The sequence below is a fragment of the Heloderma suspectum genome, chromosome 1, assembly GCF_057233095.1.
Source record: "Heloderma suspectum isolate Gila_16-S chromosome 1, 16-S_ref, whole genome shotgun sequence".
NCBI classification, from domain to species: Eukaryota; Metazoa; Chordata; class Lepidosauria; order Squamata; family Helodermatidae; genus Heloderma; species Heloderma suspectum.
In genome coordinates this window covers 251803440-251829329 of record NC_139458.1, presented here as the reverse complement: position 1 = coordinate 251829329, position 25890 = coordinate 251803440, and the positions used below count along the sequence as shown (strand labels likewise).

Sequence of the window (25890 nt, the reverse complement as noted above, 5' to 3'; positions counted from 1 at the left end):
GTAGCTGCAATTAATCAAGCAACAGATTTTTTAAGATCTTCAGATTTTAATAAGTTCTTAAAATACTGCAGATAGCAGACATAATCTTAGAAAAAACAGTCTCGCACAGAAGGCAATGCCTCTTCTAAGATAGCACCTGCTGCAACATATAGATGCACGGTCTAAAAACAAGGTATATTTATTCTTCAAAATTATGGGTTATTCATATTGACTAAAACTGATTTGATTAATTACGATTACTTGAAGTAGCAGGTTGCCGTAATGACTACCAAGTTAAATAAAACTTAAGAATGTACTTGAAAAAAAAATCAGGATCATTTTTACTACTGCACAACAGAGCAGAAGCTAGATAGCAAGCGTAAAATGACCATCATTGTTTTAGCAGTAGAAAGACTGCTAGGCATGTTAAATGTACAGAATGGCAACCTGAAGAGAAATCTGCAGTCTTCCTAAACATTTTGTACTCTCAAGACACTATGGCATAAATTGGAAGGGGATGGATTAAGCCAATTAATTTCTAATAAGTGCTCTTCCATCACAAGTGCCTTTGATTTATAAGTCAGACCCATCATTAATCCCAAATCAATTAGCAGGACATCACACACCAGAAGAAATCTTTAAAATTTACATAGTGACTGGAGACAAACTACACACAAATTAGCAGACCCAAATCAGGATCATAGAGTTTTATAACTTCATTTACATTGGCCCTTAGTTTATAACCAATACAAATTTATTCACTTAAACATATGACTAGATATCGAAGCATATTAGGCTTTTTAAATCCCACCTTCAACATAAGGGCCTTCTTTTGGATGCTCACGAATTCTTAAGTTATTTGTTTTTGAAGATTTGCGCCTCAATAAATCTCTGACACGTTCGTTGTAAATTTCCAGGTAACTGAAAAATGAATAATTGTACTTTAAATCAGAAGATGATCATCTAAATGCCAACCCTACAACTGAATCTTATCCAAGCACAAACTTCATACAGATGTATACGGACTTCAGTCAAACATCTAAATGAGTCACAATAAACTTTCAGTTGAACAGGTGGTTTTAAAGACTTCACAGTTAAGTATTTGAGAGCCAGGGTGGCCTAACGGATGGAAATTTGAACTTAACTCTGAATTCAAGTCCCATATGTCATCAGGTGACCTGTCCAATTCACTAACTTTCAGCAATCCCAGCATCACCTCTCATGTAGTTCTGGAGGATCCTAACCACCTGCAGCAGCTTTTCAGAAGGCTGCAGGGAGAGGGGGGAATCAGCAAAATCTGCCTCCCTACCTTCATCTAGCAGGGGAATCCTGTGGGAGGTGTGGGTCATTTTGACCCAATCCTATGACACATTTTATAAAAGGCAACTTGTGGTCCTCCAAATGTTTTAGCCTTTAACTGCTGATGCTATGAAAAAAATACTACAATTTCATCTCTCCTTCAGAATGTATTCCTCTAAATAAAATATTTTCTGCCAACTGCATAATGCATAGTGATGTGGATTTTCTGGAAAAGTTTGAACTGGAAAATTTTCATATGCAAATTAAGGTAAGTTGCATCAGAAAATTTTCTGATGCCCTGGACAGCGATCGAATTTAGCATGTTTATTTTACTTGTATTTAGTAAACAACCCCCCCCCCAATTACCCAAGTTAATTTTTTGTCCCAATACACAAGCATAGACTTGAATTTGGGGGGTGGGGGTAGAATTAGAGCACATGTAATGAGATTGAAATGGTAAATCATGTAGAGATATTTACTGAAATACTTTTAAAAAAGTAAAGACAACAGCATGTACTTCCTTTACATTATTTACATTTAAGGAAAAAAACACACATGTACTGAGGACAGTTGATACACTAATGGTGAAATCCTATGCATGCTTAGACAGAGAAAAGTGCTACAAGTCCCAACATTCCCCAGTCAACATGATCAGCTGGGGAAAGCTGGGAGTTGTAGGATTTTTTTCTGCCTAACATGCATAAATTTTTAGCAACCCAAAAGCACTGTGGATAACATGGTGAGAGCCACTCATCTATTTCAAGAGTTTAACTCTCTTCCACTGAGGTTGTTGGGGAACCTTCAGTTTTGCTGACACTATTTATTAGTTCTATTTCACGCTGTTTACTTATTAGTTCTATTTCACGCTAAAATATATATGTATATCAGTGACATATATGTATTCCCCGACATACATTAATTACAACTTTTAAACTAACAAGCTTTCCTAATTGTTTGGCATCCATTCATTATCACTAATGAACTAATGAAATGAAAACACGTCCACGGAAAAATAAAGCACTGGGAAAAAAATCCATTTTGGAAAAGATTTCACCCCATATCACTAATAATGTGAGGGATAAGGGATAGAAAGAACATCTGCTCCTGCTTGAACCTACCAGCATGCTCCAGTCATCAGGAGAGGCCCTGCTATGCTTCCTGCTGCTCTGTGAGGTGCAGATGACAGGCACATGAAATCTGGCCTTCTTGGTAGCAATTATAGAACTGCTACCATTGCTACCAAATTCACTGCCCTGGAGTAAATCCATTTCACTTTGTACATTCAGGTGACAAGCCAAAAAGCTTTGTTCGAGCATGCTTTTTTGTAGCATTGTCTGATTTTTTTTCTAACATTTTGCTGTTGTTTGGGGTTATTTCCTTTGTACTGGGGCTACTAGATTGTTCCAACTATCTTAATATAGTTTTTAAGGCGTTTGATTATAAGCAACTTAAGGGGCCTATTTAGGACAGAAGATGCCAGATAGAAATAATTTTATAAGTAAGTTTTATCTTTCCAATGCATCCCATTTTACTTTACTCATAACTGGTACTAGAATTCTGCTTTTGTGAACTAAAATTATCATTCAGAGATTTGGTCCTGTTCAATTACAAGTATCTGGAACTAGCTAAATGGATATCATCCACATGCACCCAAATATATTACAAGAACAAAAAATTTGCTCTTTAACTGAACAGCTCATTTGACCAGTTAGACTCAAATCTATACACAGTTAAAATAAATAGCACCAAATTAAAACCTGCAAGCCATTATTCACCCACTACTACTTTTGTGGAAAAGTAAGCACTTACAAATATCCCCAGACTTATCATTAGAATTGCCGCAGGTTATAGCATGTATTTTAAAAGCATAAATTTATTTACTTCTGATATACATTTGGAAATTCTGTTTATGTAGCGTTATATACATACAACGTGGTCAGCTATGCTTGCCCCAAGAAGGCATGCAAGATTTCCTGGCAGACTTGAATGAGTAACTGCACCTTTAAAGACTATGGGAAATTTGCAAAGATCTTATGTAGATTGAGTGGAACAATTCTTATGGGTAGTACCTAATAGGATTGAACTTGGTGGACCTTTTTAGGGGACTGGAAGAGAGGACAATTTAAAAAAATCACTTTTAGATTCTAAGTGGAATAGAGAAAACAAATAGTTCTATATAATGGTCATATGGTGAAAGGTAATGAAGTTCAGATTGAACTCCTCTATTTAATCTCTGTTCTGGTACAGCTTCATAACTCACTTGTTCTTTCACCTGCCTGAATAAATGCGCCCCATGAACATCTAGACTGATCTAACATTCTAATGAGCTGAGGCAAGATTAGCAAAAATAGGAAGGCAACTGCAGACAGACAACTTTGGCTGTATATAGCCTTGCAGTTGCTACGCTAACATACCTGACCTCTGTTCGAAAAGAGGCTTCATTCCATCTTGTTTTTTCATTTATTCGGTTGAATAATCCTTCACAAATCCGCGGTATTAAACCAGCATCCCCCTACAACAATAAGAGCCATTGTTATACTGCAACATGGTTAATGCAGCAACCACAACCTGAGAAATCACTGTCAGAGATAATATTCAAAGTCATGGAGTTCCACTCATGAAATGGGGTATTCTCTGGTCTCAGCTCCCCTCACACCCTGCAGTCACTTGCATTCTCCTAAAACCTGTTCTGGAAGGTTGGGGGACGTTCTGGAACAGTATGGGAGGCAGAGTAGAAGGAATCTGCAAAAATCACCTTCCTCTTTGCTGTTTACAGACGAGTACATTCAGTTCCAACCCATAGAGTTTGGGGATGGAATCTCAGGCAGAAATAACTTTAAAAATTAATTCACCAAATATGAATTCCATTAGTCTTTTAGGGATGTCTCATATGTTACTGTTTCCAACTCTGAGATTAAACTTTATGCCAGAGTGTGGTGAAGCTTTTGTTCCCCAGGTACATAATTCAGGGAAGCCACCTCGTTCACATATGCATTAGGCATATCCAGTTACAACCCAAGAAATAAATAGTAAATAGGCCAACCAAATCAATTTTGTAAATTCTTGCCTTCATCTGGGCTAAATCAAAATCAGAACTTGCTAAAAGCCCCTTAAACTTATTCTGTTCATTATAAATTTTATAGAAAATCAGGAGATTCCTTGTGACAATTTAGAATGTATGTTGGTTGTCTTGTATACATTGCAGAAAAACAGCACACTTGACATTGGCAAGTAAGTAATCTTCTGAAAAGTATGACATACGGTATTTCCCATCATTGTGTAAGACTTTCCAGATCCAGTCTGTCCATATGCAAAAATGCAAGCATTATAACCTTCAAAAGCTGATTTCAGGACATCAGTGCCAAGGTTCTTAAAGACCTGGAGAAACAAGTTCAAGATCATCATCATCATCATCAACAACAACAACAGATTTTGGCAATGTTTCATAATATAATTTTATTTGCTCTCAGTAAAGTATCACAACTGCTAAAGTATAACATACTACAGGAATTGCTATCTTACAGAAGTGTTTACTAAGTATAATCAGCTCAAGTGTTTATAAAAAATAACAATTCTGCAGTTCCTCAAAACTGCCCACACAAGTGCACACTAAGCTGTCTATGATACTGCACAACACCTGCTTAGAAGTTCTTCCTAGTTGTCAAGTTTAGTTATTACTTTTTCATTTTACTGGAAAGCCTGCTTGTGTTACAGAGAAAAACCAGCATAAAAACATGAAAGTATTGTGAAGGAGCTATGCTTAAACCCAGCTTCAACAACTTATCACCCAAAAAACTGAATAGAGCATACCAACCATGTATGATGCCTTACCAGTTACTCAATTAACCTCTTTCCTGGGATCCAAATTTGGCATATTTAGGCATGCCCCATGGAATATTTCATTTCCTCCCTTTAAACAGTAAATCCCGTTCCATAGCATAAACTGCTTTTGAACCCATCCCTCACCTCGTTTCAAGAGTCATCTGTGGTCTAGAACAGCTACTGTTTAAGGCAAGGATAGGGAAAGTGCAACCCTCCAGATGTTGCTGGACTGCAGCTCCCCCGCATTGCTGGTTAGGGCGGATGGGAGTTACAGTTCAACAACATCTGGAGGGCCACAGGGTGGTGGGCTAGTTTTGGTTAGGTAGGTCACAATTCATGCTGGTCTGGCCTAAACCACTGTGTTCCAAACGGTACAATTATAAATAAGAAACAAGAAAAATATTCAATTATTTTTAATACTGAATATTTTAAATATTCAATTAGATGAAACCTAACCTGCATCTCCCCTTCATGGATCACTGCCTTGTTGTGGCGAAGGGGCTTGCATAACTCAGTGAAGCCATAAGCTATGCCATGCAGGGCCACCCAAGACGGACAAGTCACGGTGGAGAGTTCTGACAAAATGTGGTCCACTGGAGAAGGAAATGGCAACCCACTCCAGTATTCTTGCCAAGAAAACCCCATGGAATGTATCACAAGGCTAAAAGAGATGACACCGGAAGATGAGCCCCTCAGGTCGGAAGGTATCCAATATACTACTGGGGAAGAGCAGAGGGAATTTCCAAGTAGCGCCAGAAAGAGTGAAAGCTGGGCCAAAGCCGAAAGGACACTCAGCTGTGGATGTGTCTGATGGTGAAAAGAAAGTTCGATGCTGTAAAGAACAATATTGTTTAGGAACCTGGAATGTCAGATCAGTGAATCAAGGTAAGCTGGAGGTGGTCAAACATGAGATGGCAAGACTGAACATTGACATCTTGGGAATCAGCGAACTAAAATGGACAAGCATGGGCGAATTTAATTCAGGTGACCATTATATCTACTACTGTGGGCAAGAATCCCTTAGAAGAAATGGAGGAGCACTCATAGTCAACAAAAGGGTGGGAAAAGCAGTACTGGAGTACGATCTCAAAAACGATAGAATGATCTCTGTACGAATCCAAGGCAAACCATTCAACATCACAGTAATTCAAGTCTATGCCCCAACCACTGAGGCCGAAGAAGCTGAGGTTGATCGGTTCTATGAAGACCTACAACACCTTCTAGAACTAACACCAAAAAAAGATGTCCTCTTCATCCTAGGGGATTGGAATGCTAAAGTAGGAAGTCAAGAAATCACCGGGATAACAGGCAAGCATGGCCTTGGTGTACAAAATGAAGCAGGACAAAGGCTAATAGAGTTTTGCCAAGAGAACACGCTGATCATAGCAAACACTCTTTCAAGGGAATGTTATGTGCAAAGACGGGCATGATAAAGGACAAAGAAGGCAGGGACCTAACAGAAGCAGATGAGATTAAGAAGAGGTGGCAAGAATACACAGAAGAACTATACAGGAAAGATCTGAATGTCCCTGATAGCCATGACAGTGCGGTCACTGAACTTGAGCCGGGCATCCGCGAGAGTGAAGTCAAGCGGGCCTTAGGAAGCGTTACTAACAACAAAGCTAGCAGAGATGACAGTCTTCCAGCAGAGCTATTTAAGATCCTAAAAGATGATGCTGTTGAAGTGCTGCACTCAATATGCCAACAAATTTGGAACACTCAACAGTGGCCACAAGACTGGAAAAGGTCAGTTTACATTCCAATTCCCAAGGAGGGCAATGCCAAAGAGTGTTCGAACTACCGTACAATTGCGCTCGTTTCACATGCCAGCAAGGTGATGCTCAAAATCCTACAAGCTAGGCTTCAGCAGGATGTGAACCTAGAACTACCGGAAGTACAAGCTGGGTTTCGAAGAGGCAGAGGAACTAGAGATCAAATCGCCAACGTTCGCTGCATCATGGAGAAAGCAAGAGAATTCCAGAAAAACATCTATTTCTGCTTCATTGACTACGCTAAAGCCTTTGATTGTGTGGATCACAACAAACTCTGGCAAATTCTTCAAGAGATGGGAGTACCAGACCACCTTACCTGTCTCCTGAGAAACCTGTACAAGGGTCAAGAAGCAACAGTAAGAACCAGACATGGAACAACCGATTGGTTCAAAACTGGGAAAGGACTACGACAAGGCTGTATATTGTCGCCCTGCTTATTTAACTTATATGCAGAGTACATCATGAGAAATGCCGGGTTGGATGAATCACAGGTCGGAATTAAGATTGCCGGGAGAATTATCAACAACCTCAGATATGCAGACAATACCACCCTAATGGCAGAAAGCGAAGAGGATCTAAAGAGCCTCTTGTTGAGGGTGAAAGTGGAGAGTGCAAAAGCTGGTTTGAAACTCAACATTAAAAAAACTAAGATCATGGCATCTGGCCCCATCACTTCCTGGCATATAGAAGGGGAAGAAATGGCAGCAGTGACAGATTTTATTTTCTTGGGCTCCAAGATCACCACAGACAGTGACTGTAGCCATGAAATTAAAAGACGCTTGCTCCTTGGGAAGAAAGCTATGGCAAACCTAGACAGCGTAGTAAGAAGCAGAGACATCACCTTGCCAACAAAGATTCGTATAATCAAAGCTATGGTTTTCCCAGTAGTAATGTATGGCTGTGAGAGCTGGACTATAAGGAAGGCTGAGCGCCAAAGAATTGATGCTTTCCAACTGTGGTGCTGGAGAAGACTCTTACGAGTCCCCTGGACTGCAAGGAGGTCAAATCAGTCCATCCTAAAGGAAATGAACCCTGAGTGCTCATTGGAAGGACAGATACTGAAGCTGAAGCTCAACTATTTTGACCCTGATAAAGGGTAAAGACCCTGATGCTGGGAAAGATTGAAGGCAAAAGGAGAAGGGGACAGCAGAGGATGAGATGGCTAGATAGCATCACCGATGCAATGAATATGAACTTGAGCACACTCCGGGAGAGAGCGGAGGACAGGAAGGCCTGGCGTGCTATGGTCCATGGGGTCACGAAGAGTCGGACACGACTTAACGACTGAACAATAACAACAACATGCATCTATCCTGCTTAGATGAATAAGCAACAGGTGAGAACAACTCTCTTAAGAACAAAAAGCAAGGGCACCTGCAAAAGAGAGGAAACAATTCTAACTACCTAATTAATAATGTGATAAAAATAAACATTTCCTGATTAGCCTAAGACTCCAAGTATAGAAGAAAATATTCCTGTGTCTGGCCATGAATGGCTCCCCACTTTTCCCCCTCTAAGTTCAACACATGAGCACTTCTCTATTCTGCTAAAGCGTCACTAATGTCAATGTCATCCTATATTATCCAGTGTAAGGTTTGTCACAATGATTGCTTTATTACCTTAGAAATCACCTGCATTTTAGCATGCCAGAAAAAGGATGCGTTTTGTTTTACAGATACAAATGATAAAGTATGGGCAATGCATAAACATGGTTAAGAATGTGTGTGCATGTGTGCGTGCATGTGCGGGGGAGACATTAGCGATACTATTTACTCGCTTTCTTTATCTGTGACATGATACACCTTGATTCCTTCTATTTTCTGCTTATGAATTACTATATGCTGTATCATTGATTAGGGTATAGAGGATCCTGTTTCTCTGCACTGGACTAGATGTCCTTTGAAGGGAAAAGTATGACCCATTTATAGTTCAGCCACTGAAGCCCTGCGAGTATCAAAGTAAGTTCTGATTTCTGAAACATCTGTTCTGTGTTCATATAGTTCAATCATTATAGTAAGGGGTGCACACTTAGTTGTAGCAAACCAGCCATTTGTATCTCCTACTGTGCAGAAGAATACATGCCTAGTGACTACACACTCCTATCTTCAGAAGACTTTTTTTTGTTTACAAGTACACTCTCAGCAAAACATGAAGAATTCTGAAGGCCGCTGGGTAGCGAGAAGGAGAAAACAGTGGCTTAACAGAAAATAGTGAGGATTAACTGAAAATAGAGGAAGAAATTAAAATATTACAAGAATCTAGGTTTAGGTAAAATTTCCAAATCAAGCGATATTTGTGCTCAGGTGTACAAAGAAAGATATGTTGCATACCTTCTTTTGTATCCCTGATTACTAATATTTAGTGTGTAATTATTAATTAAACATGCGTATAAGGTCTATGCATAGCCTAAACCTGTGCATGTTTCTGTGGAAGTAAGCATTTATGGACTTCACTCACAAGTTATCTGCGGATAGGATTGAAAAATCAGATCCAAACAACATAAATATGGTTCATACTCATCAGACAGACCAAGGAGAAGAGACTCTAACTTAGAAATGGAAGAAACATTACATTGTTTCTAATTAGATTCCCAAGTGCTCTAGAGACGTTTTGTTAAAGACTGAGAAGTTTAAATATGATGTTCAGGTTTATATGAATTACTTGATATCACTGGCTACCCAACGGATCAGAAGATAATGGAGCAATCTAGATATAGCTAGCTGCCATGATATGTGCATGTGTGTGTATACACAGAGAGTGAGAGAGAGAGAACCCACCACCTGTTGATCTAGTGGTTTTGATTAAACACATGTTACCTGAATTTTTTTTTTCAATCCTAAAGGAAATCAACCCTGAGTGCTCATTGGAAGGACGGATACTGAAGCTGAAGCTCAAATATTTTGGCCACCTAATGCGAAGAGAAAACTCTCTGGAAAAGACCCTGATGCTGGGAAAGACTGAAGGCAAAAGGAGAAGGGGACGGCAGAGGATGAGATGGATAGATAGCATCACCGATGCAATGAATATGAACTTGAGCACGCTCCGGGAGAGAGCACAGGACAGGAAGGCCTGGCGTGCTATGGTCCATGGGGTCACGAAGAGTCGGACACGACTGAATGACTGAACAACAACAACCTGAATTTTGTCCTCTGAACTTGCATGATCAACATGCACTACATACAGCTAATTTATAACAAAGCTCTCATAACAAATTATTTTTATAGCAGTTGAAGCATTTAAAATCCTCTCTCAATCATCTATGGCACTCCCAGTGTGAAGTCAGATTAGTAATGAAGCACAAACTGTGGCATTATATTTTCATTCTGAAAGAGAAGCACAGGCATCTAGCTGCCTACCATTTCCTGAGATGCATAGTTTGGACTTTTAGTATCAGCTGAAAAGTAAGAGAAATCATATGTAAACATTTTTGTCCGTTCTCTTCCGATGTCTCCACTTCCTCCCTCTGGAATCTAAAGAAGAACAAGCAAATTATTACTGTATTCCATGCTGAGATAATAACTGCGTGTATTTCCAGCACCTTCTCTGGAGAACACAAGATACTGACAATAACTTAAACTTACCTATTTCCTTTATTATACAGCAAAACTGATATTTAAAAAAAAAAAATGAAGGCTGCTTGAGTATGTAATACTCAGGAACAGAGTTAGGAATTCAAGATCTCTATGCCACAGTTTACGTTTTATCCTAGTAGGGCTTACACTACTTTGATGGGACAGTGTTTTCAAGGATTCCAAAATAACTTGAATGCTTAGTTTGCCTTATCATACATATAGTCATATGCATCATCTGTTTAAGGCCAAAAATGCAAGGTACAAAGATAGCAATTGCTTCATGAAATTAATTAGTATCATAATGAACTACCAATCACTATAATAAAGCTACCAGTCAAGTTTGGTAGCTTTAACATTATATTTAACTTTGTTTTCAGCTGCCTATCCCTAAGAAGCATGTATGATTCAGTGTCTTTCTCTTCTTAAAATGTAAGGATTATATGGTAATAAGTTGCCATATCTTATTACCATAAAATATGTACAAGTATTCCAATAAAAATAATTTTCAAATAAAGCTTCAAATTTGTCTGAATATAATATTTGAATTATATTATGTACATGTTATTGAATGTTCTTCTTAGTCAGATATTCCAGTTAAAATGCCTTTTGACTACTGGGAAAAATTGTGAAATATTTATACAGCACATAAATTAACATGGCATACCTTTTTAGTTCTTTACAAGTCAAAGATGCTAAATCAGATCCCAACTGATTTGGGGCCTCATTCAGAACTTCTGAACATTTTCTAATTGAATATTTTCCAGAAAAACCATATCGCTGCTCTATGGTAAGGAGGCTTATCCATCTTGACCCACTAGTCTTAAATTCTGGCACTATCCTGTCCTAACAATTTGTCAGGAAGTGAATGAAAGAGACAAGATCAAGCAAGTAAAATATTTCCATAGTGGCTTGAACACACTCACCTTCATATTTGTAATTGTTGTTATATTTTTCTCCATTGATATAATGAACTTGGCATCCAGATCCTTCTCCCTGTAAAATTAACATATTATAGTAGGTTAAAAATACTACATAAAATATAATTGTAGGCAGCAAGATGCATTTTTATTAATATATATATTATCATAAATAGTAGTTTCATTTTTCATTGTGGCCCTCTGTAAAGTCCCTGGGACCTTTCCCAATGTGGTGACCTCCAGATGTTTTGGGCTACAACTCTCATCAGTTCCAGCCAGCATAGCCATTGATCAGGGATCATGGGAGTTGTAGTCTAAAACATTTGGAGGGCGCCACATTGTGGAAGACTGGTTTAGAGCAGGGGTGGGCAGAAAGTAGATCTCCAAAAACCACAAAACCCAGCATTCCTGACCACTGGCCATGCTGGCAGGCATTGATGGGAGTTGAAGTTGAAAACATCTAAAAATCTACCATTTGCCCACATCTGTTTTAGAGAGTCCTCAATCCACTATTTGTCCTGGCACCTAAGAAGGTCATTAGGTAATCCAAATGAGATGGGTAAATACTGGCTCCCATTTTAGCACTGGAATGAGAGCCACCCTAAAAAGTTACCTAACTAGGGTACTGAAGTGAATTACCACTTAGTCAGCTTCCAATCTCTGCCCACCCCAACTGCCCAAGCAGACCAAGAGGCCAGATAAAGTTATTTAGAACCCCCAGCTCCAGATCAGAACACAACTGTTTAATTAACAATATTAACACACACACACAGAACACAAAGAACTGCAGTCAAAGAAGTCAAGAAAATGTTGGTTCTAACTTCTAATGTTTGTTCCAGTTGTTAAACAAGGCTGGTAGGTCATATCTTACATTGTACCAAAAGCTCTATGCAGCAGGTAGGTTTGGATTAGAAACCAACAATTCCCCTCCTTGCCCTCCTGGTAGAAAAGCTGAGGAGCATAGCTTCTGATAATACTATCTGAAAATGCTTAACACAAGACTAGGCTGAATATCAATAGGAAGGTTTGAATCAATAGGAAGGTTCCCAGTGAAAATGCTACACAGAACTCACTTTGGGATATATAGGGCAGGGTGGAACAAAGGTAAACCGATGGCTGCAACATACATTTTCTCTCCTTAGAAATGAAGGCAGGTGGGGGCCTGGGCAAAACAAAGCTCAGATACAAATATAGGCTTGGATCCTAAGATCCCCTTCCCCTCCCCAAAGTTTCTCATTCTTCCCTCCCCATTCAGTCACCTGTGAGTCCAGAAAGCTTCTTTGGAGAACCCTGTTGTACAATGCGGGATGGGGTATGGTGAACTGCTGGGGAGAAGGGAACCAACCAACCAAAAATCAGATGGAGGTATCACTCATAGGATGTGCCTCTGCCCAATGTGGGGTGATTCCCCCTCCCCCCACCCAAGCCCCCCCATCCCCATATTATTCAGAAGGGGGCCCTGACCAGGAAAGATTTTTGGGGATTGCAGGCACCTACATGGGGAAGGAAGGGACAGAAATTATTTCTTTTGTGAAATGTTGTTTCATCACTAACTCGCCATGACACCCTTCGTTATTTTCAGTAAAACATATTATGGCCAATTTCCATGTGTGTCACAGTTGAACTTTCCACTGCCTTATTTTATAGCATATATGAAGTCTTTCATTAATAATGAGGTAAGTTTTCTAGGTAACTTCTAGGTAATCCTTAGTATTCCTTCCCTTCCTTGAGTGAAGGGAGCCGAAGAATAAGTAACAAGTTAACTTAGGGCGCAATCCTATCCAGATAGGTGGCCGCCTCCAAACTTGGAGGCGACCGCCTTTCCAATGCAGAGCAGGAGAAGCACGGAGGGGATTGTTCCCTCCGCGGTTCTCCTGCCCTGCACTTTCGGCTAGATAGCTGGTTGTGGCTGTCTAGCCGCGGTAGGGCAAAGCGGGAGAGGAGGCTGCTGTACGACACATTGGATGTGTCATACAGGCATTTATGCCCTCCCCGCCCTGGAACGCCCCCAGACACACCCCTTTTTGGCTGCTCCACACTCCTTTTGTGAGCGCAAGGATGGACTTTTTCTGCGCTGCCTCAGAGGCAGCACGGAAGTGCGGGGAGGTCGGTTCCCAGAAAACAAGATATCCTATGGCCGTCTAGCCACTGTCTAGCGGCCATAGGATTGCTCCCTCCATACTTGGTTTGCTCCCAGATCTAGCCATAAGCTACTTTCCACTGCAATTTCACATGCTGTACTGAGCTCCATACCCTCAGGAAAACAACTTCCTGGCTTATAACCAACATTAATAATAAACATGCAAATTCCTCAGGGATTCTTCCTAACAGCTCATCTAGATATTAAGATAAAGAAATTTCTTAGAATAAAAGTGATCAAAAGCAACTAAGCTAAAGTAAAATAATTCTGGCTACTCTTTTTTTTTTTTTTAAGGAAAATAACTTCTACTGCTTCCACTATTAGCACTACGTTACTAACTAGGCCATGAAGGTTAACTTTGACCTTGTTATAATTGGTCACGAATGGATAGACAGAAGCAGGTTGCTTCTGTAAGGGCGTAATCCTATGCATGTTGAGAGAAAAAAAAGTCCTAAAACTCCTACATGCTGGCTGGGGAATGCTGGGAATTGTAAGACCTTTTTTTCTTGTCTAAACATGCATAGGATTGCACTCTAAGTTCTGTAACTGAAAAACCAAAGGGGGGGGGGAGGTCGACAGCCCACTGACTAATAAGCAAGAGTCTATCCCACAATATATTAAACATACACCAGCGAAACACAGTAAGATATAATTAAAATAATTCAGAATGCACCAAAAATGCATATATCAAACATGTGTCATTTACTTATTTGACATTTTGCAGAAAGGAAAAGCTACGGAGGAGTGTGAGCAAGTAATTCCACTGGTGCATGAAGCTATTCCAGCTCAAGACCCGCCGAGAGACTGAAGGGAAGGACTCCAGAAAGTCCACTGGTGCTTGAGAGAATTAGGGAGCGATCTTATGGCTACTAGACACTGTCTAGGGGGCTACAGGACTGTTTGGTTTCTGGGAAGAGAGATTGGAGCAGGGCTCCGACTTCAGTTCCCAGAAACCACACTCCCCACCCCCTTGTAGCCGGCGTGGTTCTCTTTGTGCCAGCTATGTCTCTGCACTCAGGAACAGAGCACAGGAACAGGGGAAAAGGAGTGGTCCCAAGGGTGGGGAGGGGAAGAGATCACGAAAGCTGCTTATCACAGCTTCGTATCAGGTCTTTAGACCCCTTCCCCCCACCCCTCTGAAGCCGCACCTAGATGGGCAAAATTACCGGTCTAGGCAAAAATGCAGGGCAGCCAGAGAAAGGAGGAGAGGATCCTCTCCATGCTCCAGCAGCTCTGCATAGGATAGTTGGCAGCCTCCGAAACGAAGGGGTTATGCCCCCATACAGCCCATATGACCAAGCTTAAGAATGTTCACAAGAAGTCTACAGACTCCCCAACAATGGGTAAGTATAATAAAGCCAGCGACAGCACTCTCAACTTGGAACAAAATTTTTATCTCTTGCATACAAAAAAAACAGACTGCCTATTTAGTAGTTACACTTATGAAACTTCAGCTTTGAATATGCAGCTTAGCCTGGCAACTCTTTGTAAATTTGTTCCGTATTCTTTGAGAAAGGGAGGAACAGCAGAAACAGAGCCTGAAATGGTACCTGTCTAGCCACTTTAGCCAGTTGCTCTTATTTCCATTTCTTGATGTGGTAAGATACTTTACCATGGTTCATTAAATTACTGACGCTGCTTTATATCCATCTCTTTAGGATTATCTTTTCTTGAAGAAGTAAGATGAACCTATGGGTTCAATAGACCTGTCACAGTGACTCAAGCCAGAATGTTTCTTAGGGACAGCACCACAGAATATGGTGGCCCTTGGACATTACTTAAATTAATAAATAAAGACCACTGCAGAAGAGCAAAAATTTAATCCTACTAGCAGTGACGTGGGTTTTCTGGAAAATTTTGAATGTGGATAATTTGAAATAGGTTAAGTTGCACAGGGTCATTTGCACAGGAAATTTTTCAGTTTGCATTGGGAAATTTTCCAATTCAAATTAGGTTAATTTGCATAGGATTGTTTGCATAGGAAAATTTTCAGTTTGCATCAGAAAATATTCTTATACCCTAGAGCAGTGATGGCCAACTTGTGGCCCTTCCAATGGCCCTTCCTACAACTCCCATCATCCCCCACCACTGGCTTGCTGGCTAGAGGTAATAGGATCCATAGGTCAAAATATCTGGAGGGCCACAAGTTGCCCACCCGTGCCTTAGAGAGATCTAGTTTGTCATGTTTATTTTACTTGTATTTAGTAAACAGTAAAGCTAAAAAAAGTATCCCATGTTAATTTTTTGTCCTAATGCACCTCCAATATTTGACCTGAAATATTTGAGGGAAAATATGAAAGCATACTTAAATGTGATTTAAACGTTATATTATGTAAATTTTTATTGGAATACTTGTACAAATTTAAGACAAGAGCATGTACTTCCCTTACATTGTTTAAATATAAGAAAAAATGAAGGTGCTGAGAACTGTTTGCACACTAATTCACTTTAGTAACCCAAAGAACTGTGCATGATATGCCGACAACTACTCATCTATTTCAATGGCATTCAACCCTCTTCCACTAAGGTTGTTGGGGCACCTTGTTTCACTGTCATGATTTATTAGTTCCCATTCACCCTGAGACATATATGTACAGTCAGGGCCAGAAATATTGGAACAAGGATAACAGTTTGGGCAGTTGGCCTCTGTACACCACCACATTGAAGCTGAAAGGAAACACACACAGATGGGAGCAAAGTCAGGACTTTCAGCTGTAATTCAAGGGGTTTGACAAAAGTGGGGCACTAACCATTCAGAAAGGACAGCCAGTGGCATACACACACACACACCCATCGGTGGTGGCTCATAAGTAATGGAACAAATGAACATCATTTCAAACTTAAGGATCGCCTTTAATACCTGCATGAAAATCCTTTGCAGTCAATGACTGCCTGAAGTCTGGAACCCATGGACATGACCAAATGCTGAGTTTCCTCCCTCGAGATGCTTTGCCAGACCTTTACCACAGCTGCCTTCAGCTGCTGCTTGTTTGTGGGTCTTTCTGCCTTCAGTCTTGTCTTCAGTAAGTGAGAAGCATCCTCTATTGGATCGAGACTGACTTGGCCAATGAAGAACATCCCACTTCTTTGCCTGGAGAAACTCTTGGGTAGCTTTTGCTGTATGTTTTGGGTCATTATCCATCTGCAATATGAAGTGGCGTCCTATCAGTTTGGCAGCATTCGGCTGAATCTGAGCAGAAAGTATAGTCCTATACACCTCAGAATTCATCCTGCTGTTTTATCAGCAGTCAGGTCATCAATGAACACCAGTGACCTGGTTCCATTGTGAGCCATACATGCCCATGCCATAACACTGCCTCCACCATGTTTGACAGATGATGTGGTATGCTTTGGATCATAAGCTCTTCCTTTCCTTTTCCATACTTTTCTCATCATTCTGGTATAAGTTAATCTTGGTTTCATCAGTCCAAAGAATCTTATTCCAGAAGTGGGCAGGCTTTTTAGGTGTTTGCTGGCAAACGCTAATCTGGCCTTTTGGTTCTTGAGCGTTACCAGTGGTTTGCACCTTGTTGTAAAGCCTCTGTATTTATCTTCATAAAGCCGTCTCTTGACTGTAGATGTTGACAATGACATGCCTACCTCCTCGAGTGCGTTCTTGACCTGGCTAGATGTTGTGAAAGGGTTCCTTTTCACCATGAGCAGCATTCTGTGGTCATCCACTTTAGTTGTCCTCTGTGGTCTGCCAGGCCTTTTGCTGTTGCTGAGCTTGCCAGTTCATTCCTTCTTTTTCAGGATGTTCCAAACTGTTGTGTTGGCCACTCCCACTGTTTTTGCTATCTCTCTGATGGGTTTATGTTGTTTCCTCAGCCTAATGATGGCCTCCTTCACTCGCATGGACACCTCTTTGGACATCATGTTGGGATTTCCAGTGAACAGCTACCAAATGCAAATGTAACACTCAGAACCACCTCCAAGCCTTCAATCTGCTTGATTGGTCATGGGGTGCCCAGGAAACAGGCCACACCTGGCCATGCAGCTGCTTGTCAGCCATTCGTTCCATTACTTATGAGCCACCAACGAAGGGGTGTGTGTGTATGCCACTGGTGGTACTTCCTGAATGGTTAGTGCCCCACTTTTGTCAAACCCCTTGAATTACAGCTGAAAGTCCTGACTTCGCTTCCATCTGGGTGTGTTTCCTTTCAACTTCAGTGTGGTGGTGTACAGAGGCGAACTGCCAAATCAGTTATCCTTGTTCCAATATTTCTGGCCCTGACTGTATTTCAATGACATATATGTATTCTCTCACCTACTTGGTAGAGATAATCACCTGAAAAACAATAATTACAATTTTGAAAAGGCCAAGCTTGCTTAATATTGTATCTGCAATTGGCATACATTGATTTTTACAATGAACTTATTTAACTGAAATTTTCCACAGAAAAATAAAGCACTGGAAAAAATTTCCACCCCATATCACTATCTACCATCCTTGGAGAATTTAAAGGTGTAAATGTATGGGGGTCAGTTGCAGGGTATAATCTCAGCATTACTATAGAAATACACTGTAAGTGAAGTGACTTTTCAAACCCTCAGGACAAGTAGAAAACCCAACGCAGCACTCCCCATCCCTTTTCCTTTTCAGTCATGTCTTTTCGATTGTAAGCCTGCAGGCACAGAGTGGACTGTCTTGTATTATTAATTGTATGTAAGCCATACTGGAACATGTTTTGGCTGAAGCACAAAGTAAAAAATACTTCAAATAAATAAACAAACAAACAGTTTATGCAGAGATACTACAATCAAAGCTTGCTGCAGCCTCCCTTACTTCTCCATAAATGTCATCATACTTATTAAGGACATTAGCCAAGATGAAAGAAAGGCTTCAGTATCCCCCAATCTAGCACTCAGAGAACAGGTAATATGAAATCTTGAGTGTGGTAACTCTGCTAATTTCAGAAAAGGATTACCAAAATTAGAACTCCACTCCAAATCAGAAATACCTCTCCTCGACACAGTTGCTCCAATGAACAATTGTTTTTAAGTGCAGAACTGATACGTGTTGTGCAAATGTTATATAATTTTTCATCAATGTATCTCCACATCTTTGGCAGATATTTAAGAACTCTTTCTGCTGGCAGTATGCTATAAAAGAGAAGTCAAATTAAGTCCAAATGAAGGTCCAATGGACCATGCCTGGTTTTGTAAACTGCATGCAATGGAGTCCTTTACAGAAAAATAAAGAATGCAAGGAGACTTACAGTGCATGCCGATACATGTCTACTCAGAAGAAAGCCCCAATGAGGTAGGAGTCCAAAGGACTGTGGCCTCAAGGTACTATTGCCTCTACTAGGATACAAATGCGAATTTTTTTTTATCAAGTATATATACTTGATAAAAAAATGCTATTTTGCCAGTTCAAAAAGTATATTCACTTAGCCTTGAAACCTAATGTTGAAGTCAAATTTAAACAGATCCTAAGGTCAAATTCTCCACCCAGCAGGTGCTGGAGGACCACACCACATTTTTTTTCACCAAAAAGGTATCAAATCCACCTGAATTAATCACCATCAGCATTCTGCTAAAATGCTCTTGTATACTCAACACTCTCGATGACAGCCCGCTTCTAATTTAGAGGGGTGAGGTGGTGGGAGAGAAGAGGGTAGTGCTATAATATGCAGTAACACCCACTGGTAAAGTCACTCACTGTACAGAATGGACTGCTTTTCTCTCCACTTAAAATGCTAATGTTTTATGCTTACACAAAGCACCAATTTCATGAAAAAATAAAATAAAAAGATACTTGTGGGCACAGTTCAATTGCATTTATTAATAAAACAAAACCAGGTACTCAACTCAACCTGGGTCCATTAATAAAAGCAAAATTTGAACATTCAGTATTTTGTAGACACAAAAAACTTTCGGTAAGACTTCTGTTCAAATTAACTACAGAATCTGGCAATATAATAAAGTAATTAAAAATAAATGGAATATAAGCAAATATTAGAATTCTTAACAGCAACAACAGAGAAAGTACTAATAATTTGCACTTATACACAGTTTATTTACTTCTTTAACAACATTTGTATACCACTCTCCATCTAAACAGATTATCATCAGAGACTCTATATGTTTATAAGCTTTGGTGAGCTGGCACCAAACATTTGCAGGGAGTGAACTAATGCCATGTCAACAATGATATAAAAAAACTTATGTTAACACACACTTTCCCATTTCAAACATAACAGGAAGCTAACCAGGATAGGCATGCCAAGGAGGAAGGAGGCAAGACTGCATGGTCCTGACACTCGTTCCTGGCTGCTAACAATGATTTGGCAAGCTGGGAAATGTACATCCAAAATGAACTAATGTGAAGTAATTTAAACACTCTAAAGCGTTATATTATGCTATATAAAAGTATTACTACTTCTACTACTACTATGAAGAACTACATTATCCAAAAGGATGCATTGCATAACAAATGTCATCTTGGTTTTGACAAGATATCTGTAGTTTGCTGAAAGCATGACAGCACCCTACTGTATGCATCCTGCACATACAGTCAGGGCCAGAAATATCGGAACAAGGATAACTGTTTTGGTAGTTGGCCTCTGTACACCACCACATTGAAGCTGAAAGGAAACACACACAGATGGGAGCAAAGTCAGGACTTTCAGCTGTAATTCAAGGGGTTTGACAAAAGTGGGGCACTAACCATTCAGAAAGGACAGCCAGTGGCATACACATACACCCATCGTTGGTGGCTCCTAAGTAATGGAACAAACGAACATCATTTCAAACTTAAGCGTCGCCTTTAATACCTGCATGAAAATCCTTTGCAGTCAGTGACTGCCTGAAGTCTGGAACCCATGGACATGACCAAATGCTGAGTTTCCTCCCTCGAGATGCTTTGCCAGGCCTTGACTGCAGTTGCCTTCAGCTGCTGCTTGTTTGTGGGTCTTTCTGCCTTCAGTCTTGTCTTCAGTAAGTGAAAAGCATGCTCTATTGGGTTGCGATCAGGTGACTGACTTGGCCATTGAAGAACATCCCATTTCTTTGCCTGGAGAAACTCTTGGGTAGCTTTTGCTGTATGTTTTGGGTCATTATCCATCTGCAATATGAAGCGGCGTCCTATCAGTTTGGCAGCATTCGGCAGAATCTGAGCAGAAAGTATAGTCCTATACACCTCAGAATTCATCCTGCTGCTTTTACCAGCAGTCAGGTCATCAATAAACACCAGTGACCCAGTTCCATTGGCAGCCATACATGCCCATGCCATAACACTGCCTCCACCATGTTTGACAGATGATGTGGTATGCTTTGGATCATGAGCTGTTCCTTTCCTTCTCCACACTTTTCTCTTCCCATCATTCTGGTACAAGTTAATCTTGGTTTCATCAGTCCAAAGAATCTTATTCTAGAAGTGGGCAGGCTTTTTTAGGTGTTTGCTGGCAAACGCTAATCTGGCCTTTCTGTTCTTGAGCGTTACCAGTGGTTTGCACCTTGATATGAAGCCTATGTATTTACCTTCATAAAGCTGTCTCTTGACTGTAGATGTTGACAATGACAAGCCTACCACCACAAGAGCGTTCTTGACCTGGCTATATGTTGTGAAAGGGTTCCTCTTCACCATGAGCAGCATTCTGTGGTCATCCACTTTAGTTGTCTTCCGTGGTCTGCCAGGCCTTTTGCTGTTGCTGAGCTTGCCAGTTCATTCCTTCTTTTTCAGGATGTTCCAAACTGTTGTGTTGGCCATTCCCACGGTTTTTGCTATCTCTCTGATGGGTTTATGTTGTTTCCTCAGCCTAATGATGGCCTCCTTCACTCGCATGGACACCTCTTTGGGCTTCATGTTGGGATTTCCAGTGAACAGCTACCAAATGCAAATGTAACACTCAGAACCACCTCCAGGCCTTCAATCTGCTTGACTGGTCATGGGGTGCCCAGGAAACAGGCCATACCTGGCCATGCAGCTGCTTGTCAGCCATTCGTTCCATTACTTATGAGCCACCAATGAAGGGGTGTGTGTGTATGCCACTGGCTGTACTTCCTGAATGGTTAATGCCCCACTTTTGTCAAACCCCTTGAATTATAGCTGAAAGTCCTGACTTCGCTCCCATCTGGGTTTGTTTCCTTTCAACTTCGATGTGGTGGTGTACGGAGGCCAACTGCCAAAACAGTTATCCTTGTTCCGATATTTCTGGCCCTGACTGTAATTTCATTGCTTCGGGTAACCTCAGCTTCAGGTGGATTCCACTGACTGCTTTTCCTCCCATGTTTTTTTTTTTTGCAAAAGGGGGGATGTATGTAGAATAAAAAATGAATTGCAGAACTGACAGTTCCATGCTTCTGCCAAACTAGATTTATGCATGTACCTCACCTATATCCTGCTGTTCCTCCAAGAGTCTCCCCTGGGTTCCCAGAATTCTCTTATTCAAAAGCTAGAACTTACAGAATCAAACCTGCTTACTTCCAGTAACAGAACTGCATCCTGTGCCTTCCATTTGTAGAAAGTTTGGCAATATAGAATTAGTCATGCTTCCTTCCAAAGGAAGACAGAGGTCTGTGAGCTTTCAGAATGGAGGGAGGACTGATTTAAATCAGTACGGAAAGTGTTGATTTAAATCAAGTTTCCCACTGAAACGTTTCCATATATCTCCTGAATAATGGTGCAAATCCAATCACTAAACCATATTAATTCACAGTTAAACAGAGTAGTATTTATACTGTTTCATTCTTACAAGCAGGCTTTGCATCTCACTATCTATTGTGCATACTTTACTTTTTATGTATAGAGGGAATGTATTTAAGACATTCCTTTCTTTCTTATGAGCAACACCCATGACTGTTTGAGGTTAAGTATGGAAATATAGGGCAGTATCCAACTAAAATCCTTAGATTAGACCCACTGAAATGAATGGTATTTAAGTTAGTCATAACTAACAAGTCCCATTCATTTCAAAGGGTCTATTCTAAATAGGACTTTACCTGGATTCTACCCATAGCAGCAACAGTAGTAGTAGCTGTAGTAACAGTTTTATTGTTTAGCTACAACCCATAACTTGAGCACACTCCGGGAGAGAGTGGAGGACAGGAAGGCCTGGCGTGCTATGGCCCATGGGGTCATGAAGAGTCGGACACAACTTAACGACTGAACAACAACACAACCCATAACAAATACAGAAGGAACATTCAGAGGTGAGCAACAAATTCAGATCTCAATTTCCAGGCTGCCAGTGCAAATACTTCAAGGACCATCTCTCCCAATATGAACGTATCCAGTTCCTGAAGTCAGCTTAGGGCGCAATCCTATCCAGATAGGCGACCGCCTCCGAACTTGGAGGCGACCGCCTATCCAAAGCAGGGCAGGAGGAGCACAGAGGGGATTGTTCCCTCCGCACTTCTCCTGCCCTGCATTTCTGGCTAGAGCTGCAGGAGGACGGAGCGGGGGAGGAGGCTGCTGTACAACACATAGGATGTGTCATACAGGCATTCCCGCCCTCCCCGCCCTGGGAACGCCCCCAGCCATGCCCCTTTTCGGCTGCTCCACGCTCCTCTTGCGAGTGTGGAGGACGGAGCTGTTCCACGCTACCTCCGAGGCAGCACCCGCCTTTCCCTTCCTTCCGATGTCGCTTTTGTGACCTTGGAGTGGCCGCCAACACAGTTCTCTCTGCATGAGCGGGGGGGGGGGGGGAATGGAGCTCAGATTCCTAGGTCCGAGGTCAGAGTACTGTCACCGATCTCAGATCCAAGAATTTGAAATATCCTATGGACCCTACAGACTCTGTCCAGGGGCCATAGGATTGCTCCCTAATTCCTTTTTATGAGACTGCACGTGTAGGTTTAGCATGTTTATGCAAGATTTAATTGAAGCTATGCTATTGTTTTAAATGAGAGATACATTTAGTATTTTATTTATAATTTTTAAATTAAAATTTAAAAATCTGATTTAAATTTTAAAATCTTAGTGTTTTTTTAATAAAACAACAACACTGATTTGCTCAGAACCCTGGTTCTGGATGGAGCATGCCTGCCTTTTCTCTCAGCATGCAGGAAGGAAGTCCCACCCATTACCTTCAGAGCTGAGCTTCTGTCTTAAACAGGACTCTGTGCCCTGGTTCACATGTCATGGCAGCAACCCATAAACAACCCTGAGTTTCCAGGTTTGCACCTCACAAAACAAGCAAAAAAGGTTCACAGGCTTTGCTCATCCCCACAATTCCTGGGTTAAACAGTGATACGCAAACTGCGCCATGAGTTGTGTCCAATGTTAGCCCTACTTACAAGTAGACCCACTGTAATGAATGAGACTTAAGTTAGACTAACCTTGGATATACAACCCAGTTAGGGAGAATGCCAGCCAGGCTATTTGTTTCCCCCATTTCTGCAAAGGGAAGAGTGAAGGCCTTCAACAAGAGACTGCAGGAACAGCAGTCTTTGGTTGCCTAGATGCAATTTTTGCTCACCACAAAAACTAGCAAAATGAGGCAAGCGGCTACATGCAAGCCTGGAATAACTTCAAATTCTCTAACAAGTACACATTAACAACAGATAGATTTTAGGGCTGGTTACACATCTCCCATTTGCCCAGTGGAGGTCACTTGTAAATTCACCAATTATGTGGGGAGACGCTCACCTGTAGCATCTGCCCACACTGCGAGGTGAATTTTATGACACTTCTGGAACCCACTGACAATATCTTGTTATTAAAACTCACCTCCCTATGTGTCTAAATCCTGCTGACAACTGGTTCTCCACAATGTTGACATCAGATTTTAATGATATAACCAGCCACCAGGGAGCAAACGCTCAGTCACTGGTATCCAGCTTATATGATAGTACAAGCCAAGGAAAAACTAAAAAGTCATAAAACTACTTTTGGGTGTTATTTTACAGGTGGCATACTCTACTCAAGTTTTTCTTAAAAAAAAAACTACACGTGTGTATGTGTTTAACAGTAGTTTCCTTTAGAAGAGAAAACGTACATGTTTACATTTGAATACCAGAGATATGTTTGTCAGTGTCTTGTACACATAGAACTCTCAAACATTATAGTTTTCCAGATTTAGTAGGTTAAAAAACAGGGCAAAGCCTCCTGTGCCTTTATTACTTAGTTCTATGGAACATGGGGAGTTTTGGCAGGTGCACCTTTTAAAAACGACACCTGATTAAACGCCCTTTCCCACCCAACTCTGCCCAAGAGCCTCCTTTGCACCTGCTCACTGGCAGGCTCGGCAGAAGCTGTAGTTGTTCGGCCCGCCGGGACTCTGCCAGTCGAAGCGGCGAAGTTGATCCGGGCGCTCCAAGAAGCAGGCACGGCCCCGTGTTGTATCGCGCGTCAGCCTTCCCCAACCTGGTCCCCTCCAGACGTTTTGGGCTTCCAGCTCCGAGCATTGCTGACCATAGGCCATGCTGGCTGGGGCTGATGGGAGGTGAAGTCCAAAACATCCGGGAAGGGCCGGGTTGGCGAAGGCTGATGCACGCCACGAGAAAACAGGTTCCGCAGCTGTGGGTGGGTGGCGGGGCAAGCGGCTGGAGGGCGAGTGCGCCCGGGGCAGGGCGGCCACCCCAGAGCTCCCGTCGGGGAGGGGAGGGGGCACAAGCGTCCCTCCCTCCCTCCCTCCCTCCCTCCCTCCCTCCGGGGCGCTCGCTCACCTGCGGTTGATGGGCCTGACTCTGACAGCCACCTTCACCGAGGCCATGGCGCATGCCGTCCGCGAACGAGGAGCCCCCCTCGCCTGCCCCTCGGGGGCACCCAGTGTCTCCCGGCGGCAGACGCTTCCTCTCGGCTGCGCGGCTCACAGCACCAGGCGCCGGCCAGCTCCCCCTCCCGCCGGCTCCGCCTCCGCCTCCGCCTGCTAGGCGCTACTCCACGCGCTGCGGCCGCGCCAGGACCGTCCTCCTGGAGCCGGCAGCAGCAGCGCCGCCGACGCCGCCCCTCCCCTCGGGCCTCGGCTCCACAACACTGCCGCTACCACTCGCAGGGCTCTCGTAAGGGTGCTGCCGAGGGACAAACGGCCGCCGAACGCGTTGCCCGCCCTGTGCCCCGCGGGAACTTCCCTCTCTAGGTTGGATTCTGATGACGCAGCGCCCCCACCCCCCTTTTTTTTAACCGCCCAGGGTGTGCGACCGTAAAGCTCCATCCGTCAGAGGCGCCAGGCCACGACGTCGGGAGCCAGTAGCCTGCAGCCATGCAAATGAGGCGCTCTTTTTAGAACGCCTCCACGTCATCCATCATAGGGAGCCAGCGTGGTGCAGTGGCGAGAGTGCTGGACTGGGAGCCGGGAGATCCGGGTTCTCGTCCGCACTCGGCCAGGGAACCGCACTGGGTGCCTTTGGGCCAGTCGCAGGCTCTCAGCCCAACCCACCTCACAGGGTTGTTGTTGTGAGGACAAAATGGAGCGGAGGAGGATTATGGACGCCGCCTTGGG

The 25890-nt window shown here is 42.1% G+C and overlaps 1 protein-coding gene across 8 annotated transcripts in view; it reads right to left on the bottom strand.

The window, feature by feature from the left end:
* Positions 1 to 25412, bottom strand: part of KIF16B (kinesin family member 16B) — a 156128-nt gene extending 130716 nt beyond the window's left edge. For 6 of the 8 annotated variants that reach the window (XR_014786291.1, XM_084824040.1, XM_084824049.1 and 3 more), the window contains exons 1-6: positions 25115 to 25412; positions 11368 to 11437; positions 10229 to 10342; positions 4540 to 4656; positions 3693 to 3790; positions 791 to 900 (exon numbers count right to left, since the gene is read on the bottom strand). Coding sequence is in view for 6 of the 8 variants with exons in the window: in XM_084824040.1 (XP_084680166.1) it covers positions 791 to 900; positions 3693 to 3790; positions 4540 to 4656; positions 10229 to 10342; positions 11368 to 11437; positions 25115 to 25161 (556 nt within the window). In the remaining 2 variants the exon portion in view is untranslated. Of the gene's footprint in view, positions 1 to 790; positions 901 to 3692; positions 3791 to 4539; positions 4657 to 10228; positions 10343 to 11367; positions 11438 to 25114 lie in introns of those variants that run through there. The other 2 variants (XM_084824023.1, XM_084824014.1) reach the window with 2 other exon arrangements.
* Positions 25413 to 25890: the final 478 nt, after the last annotated feature.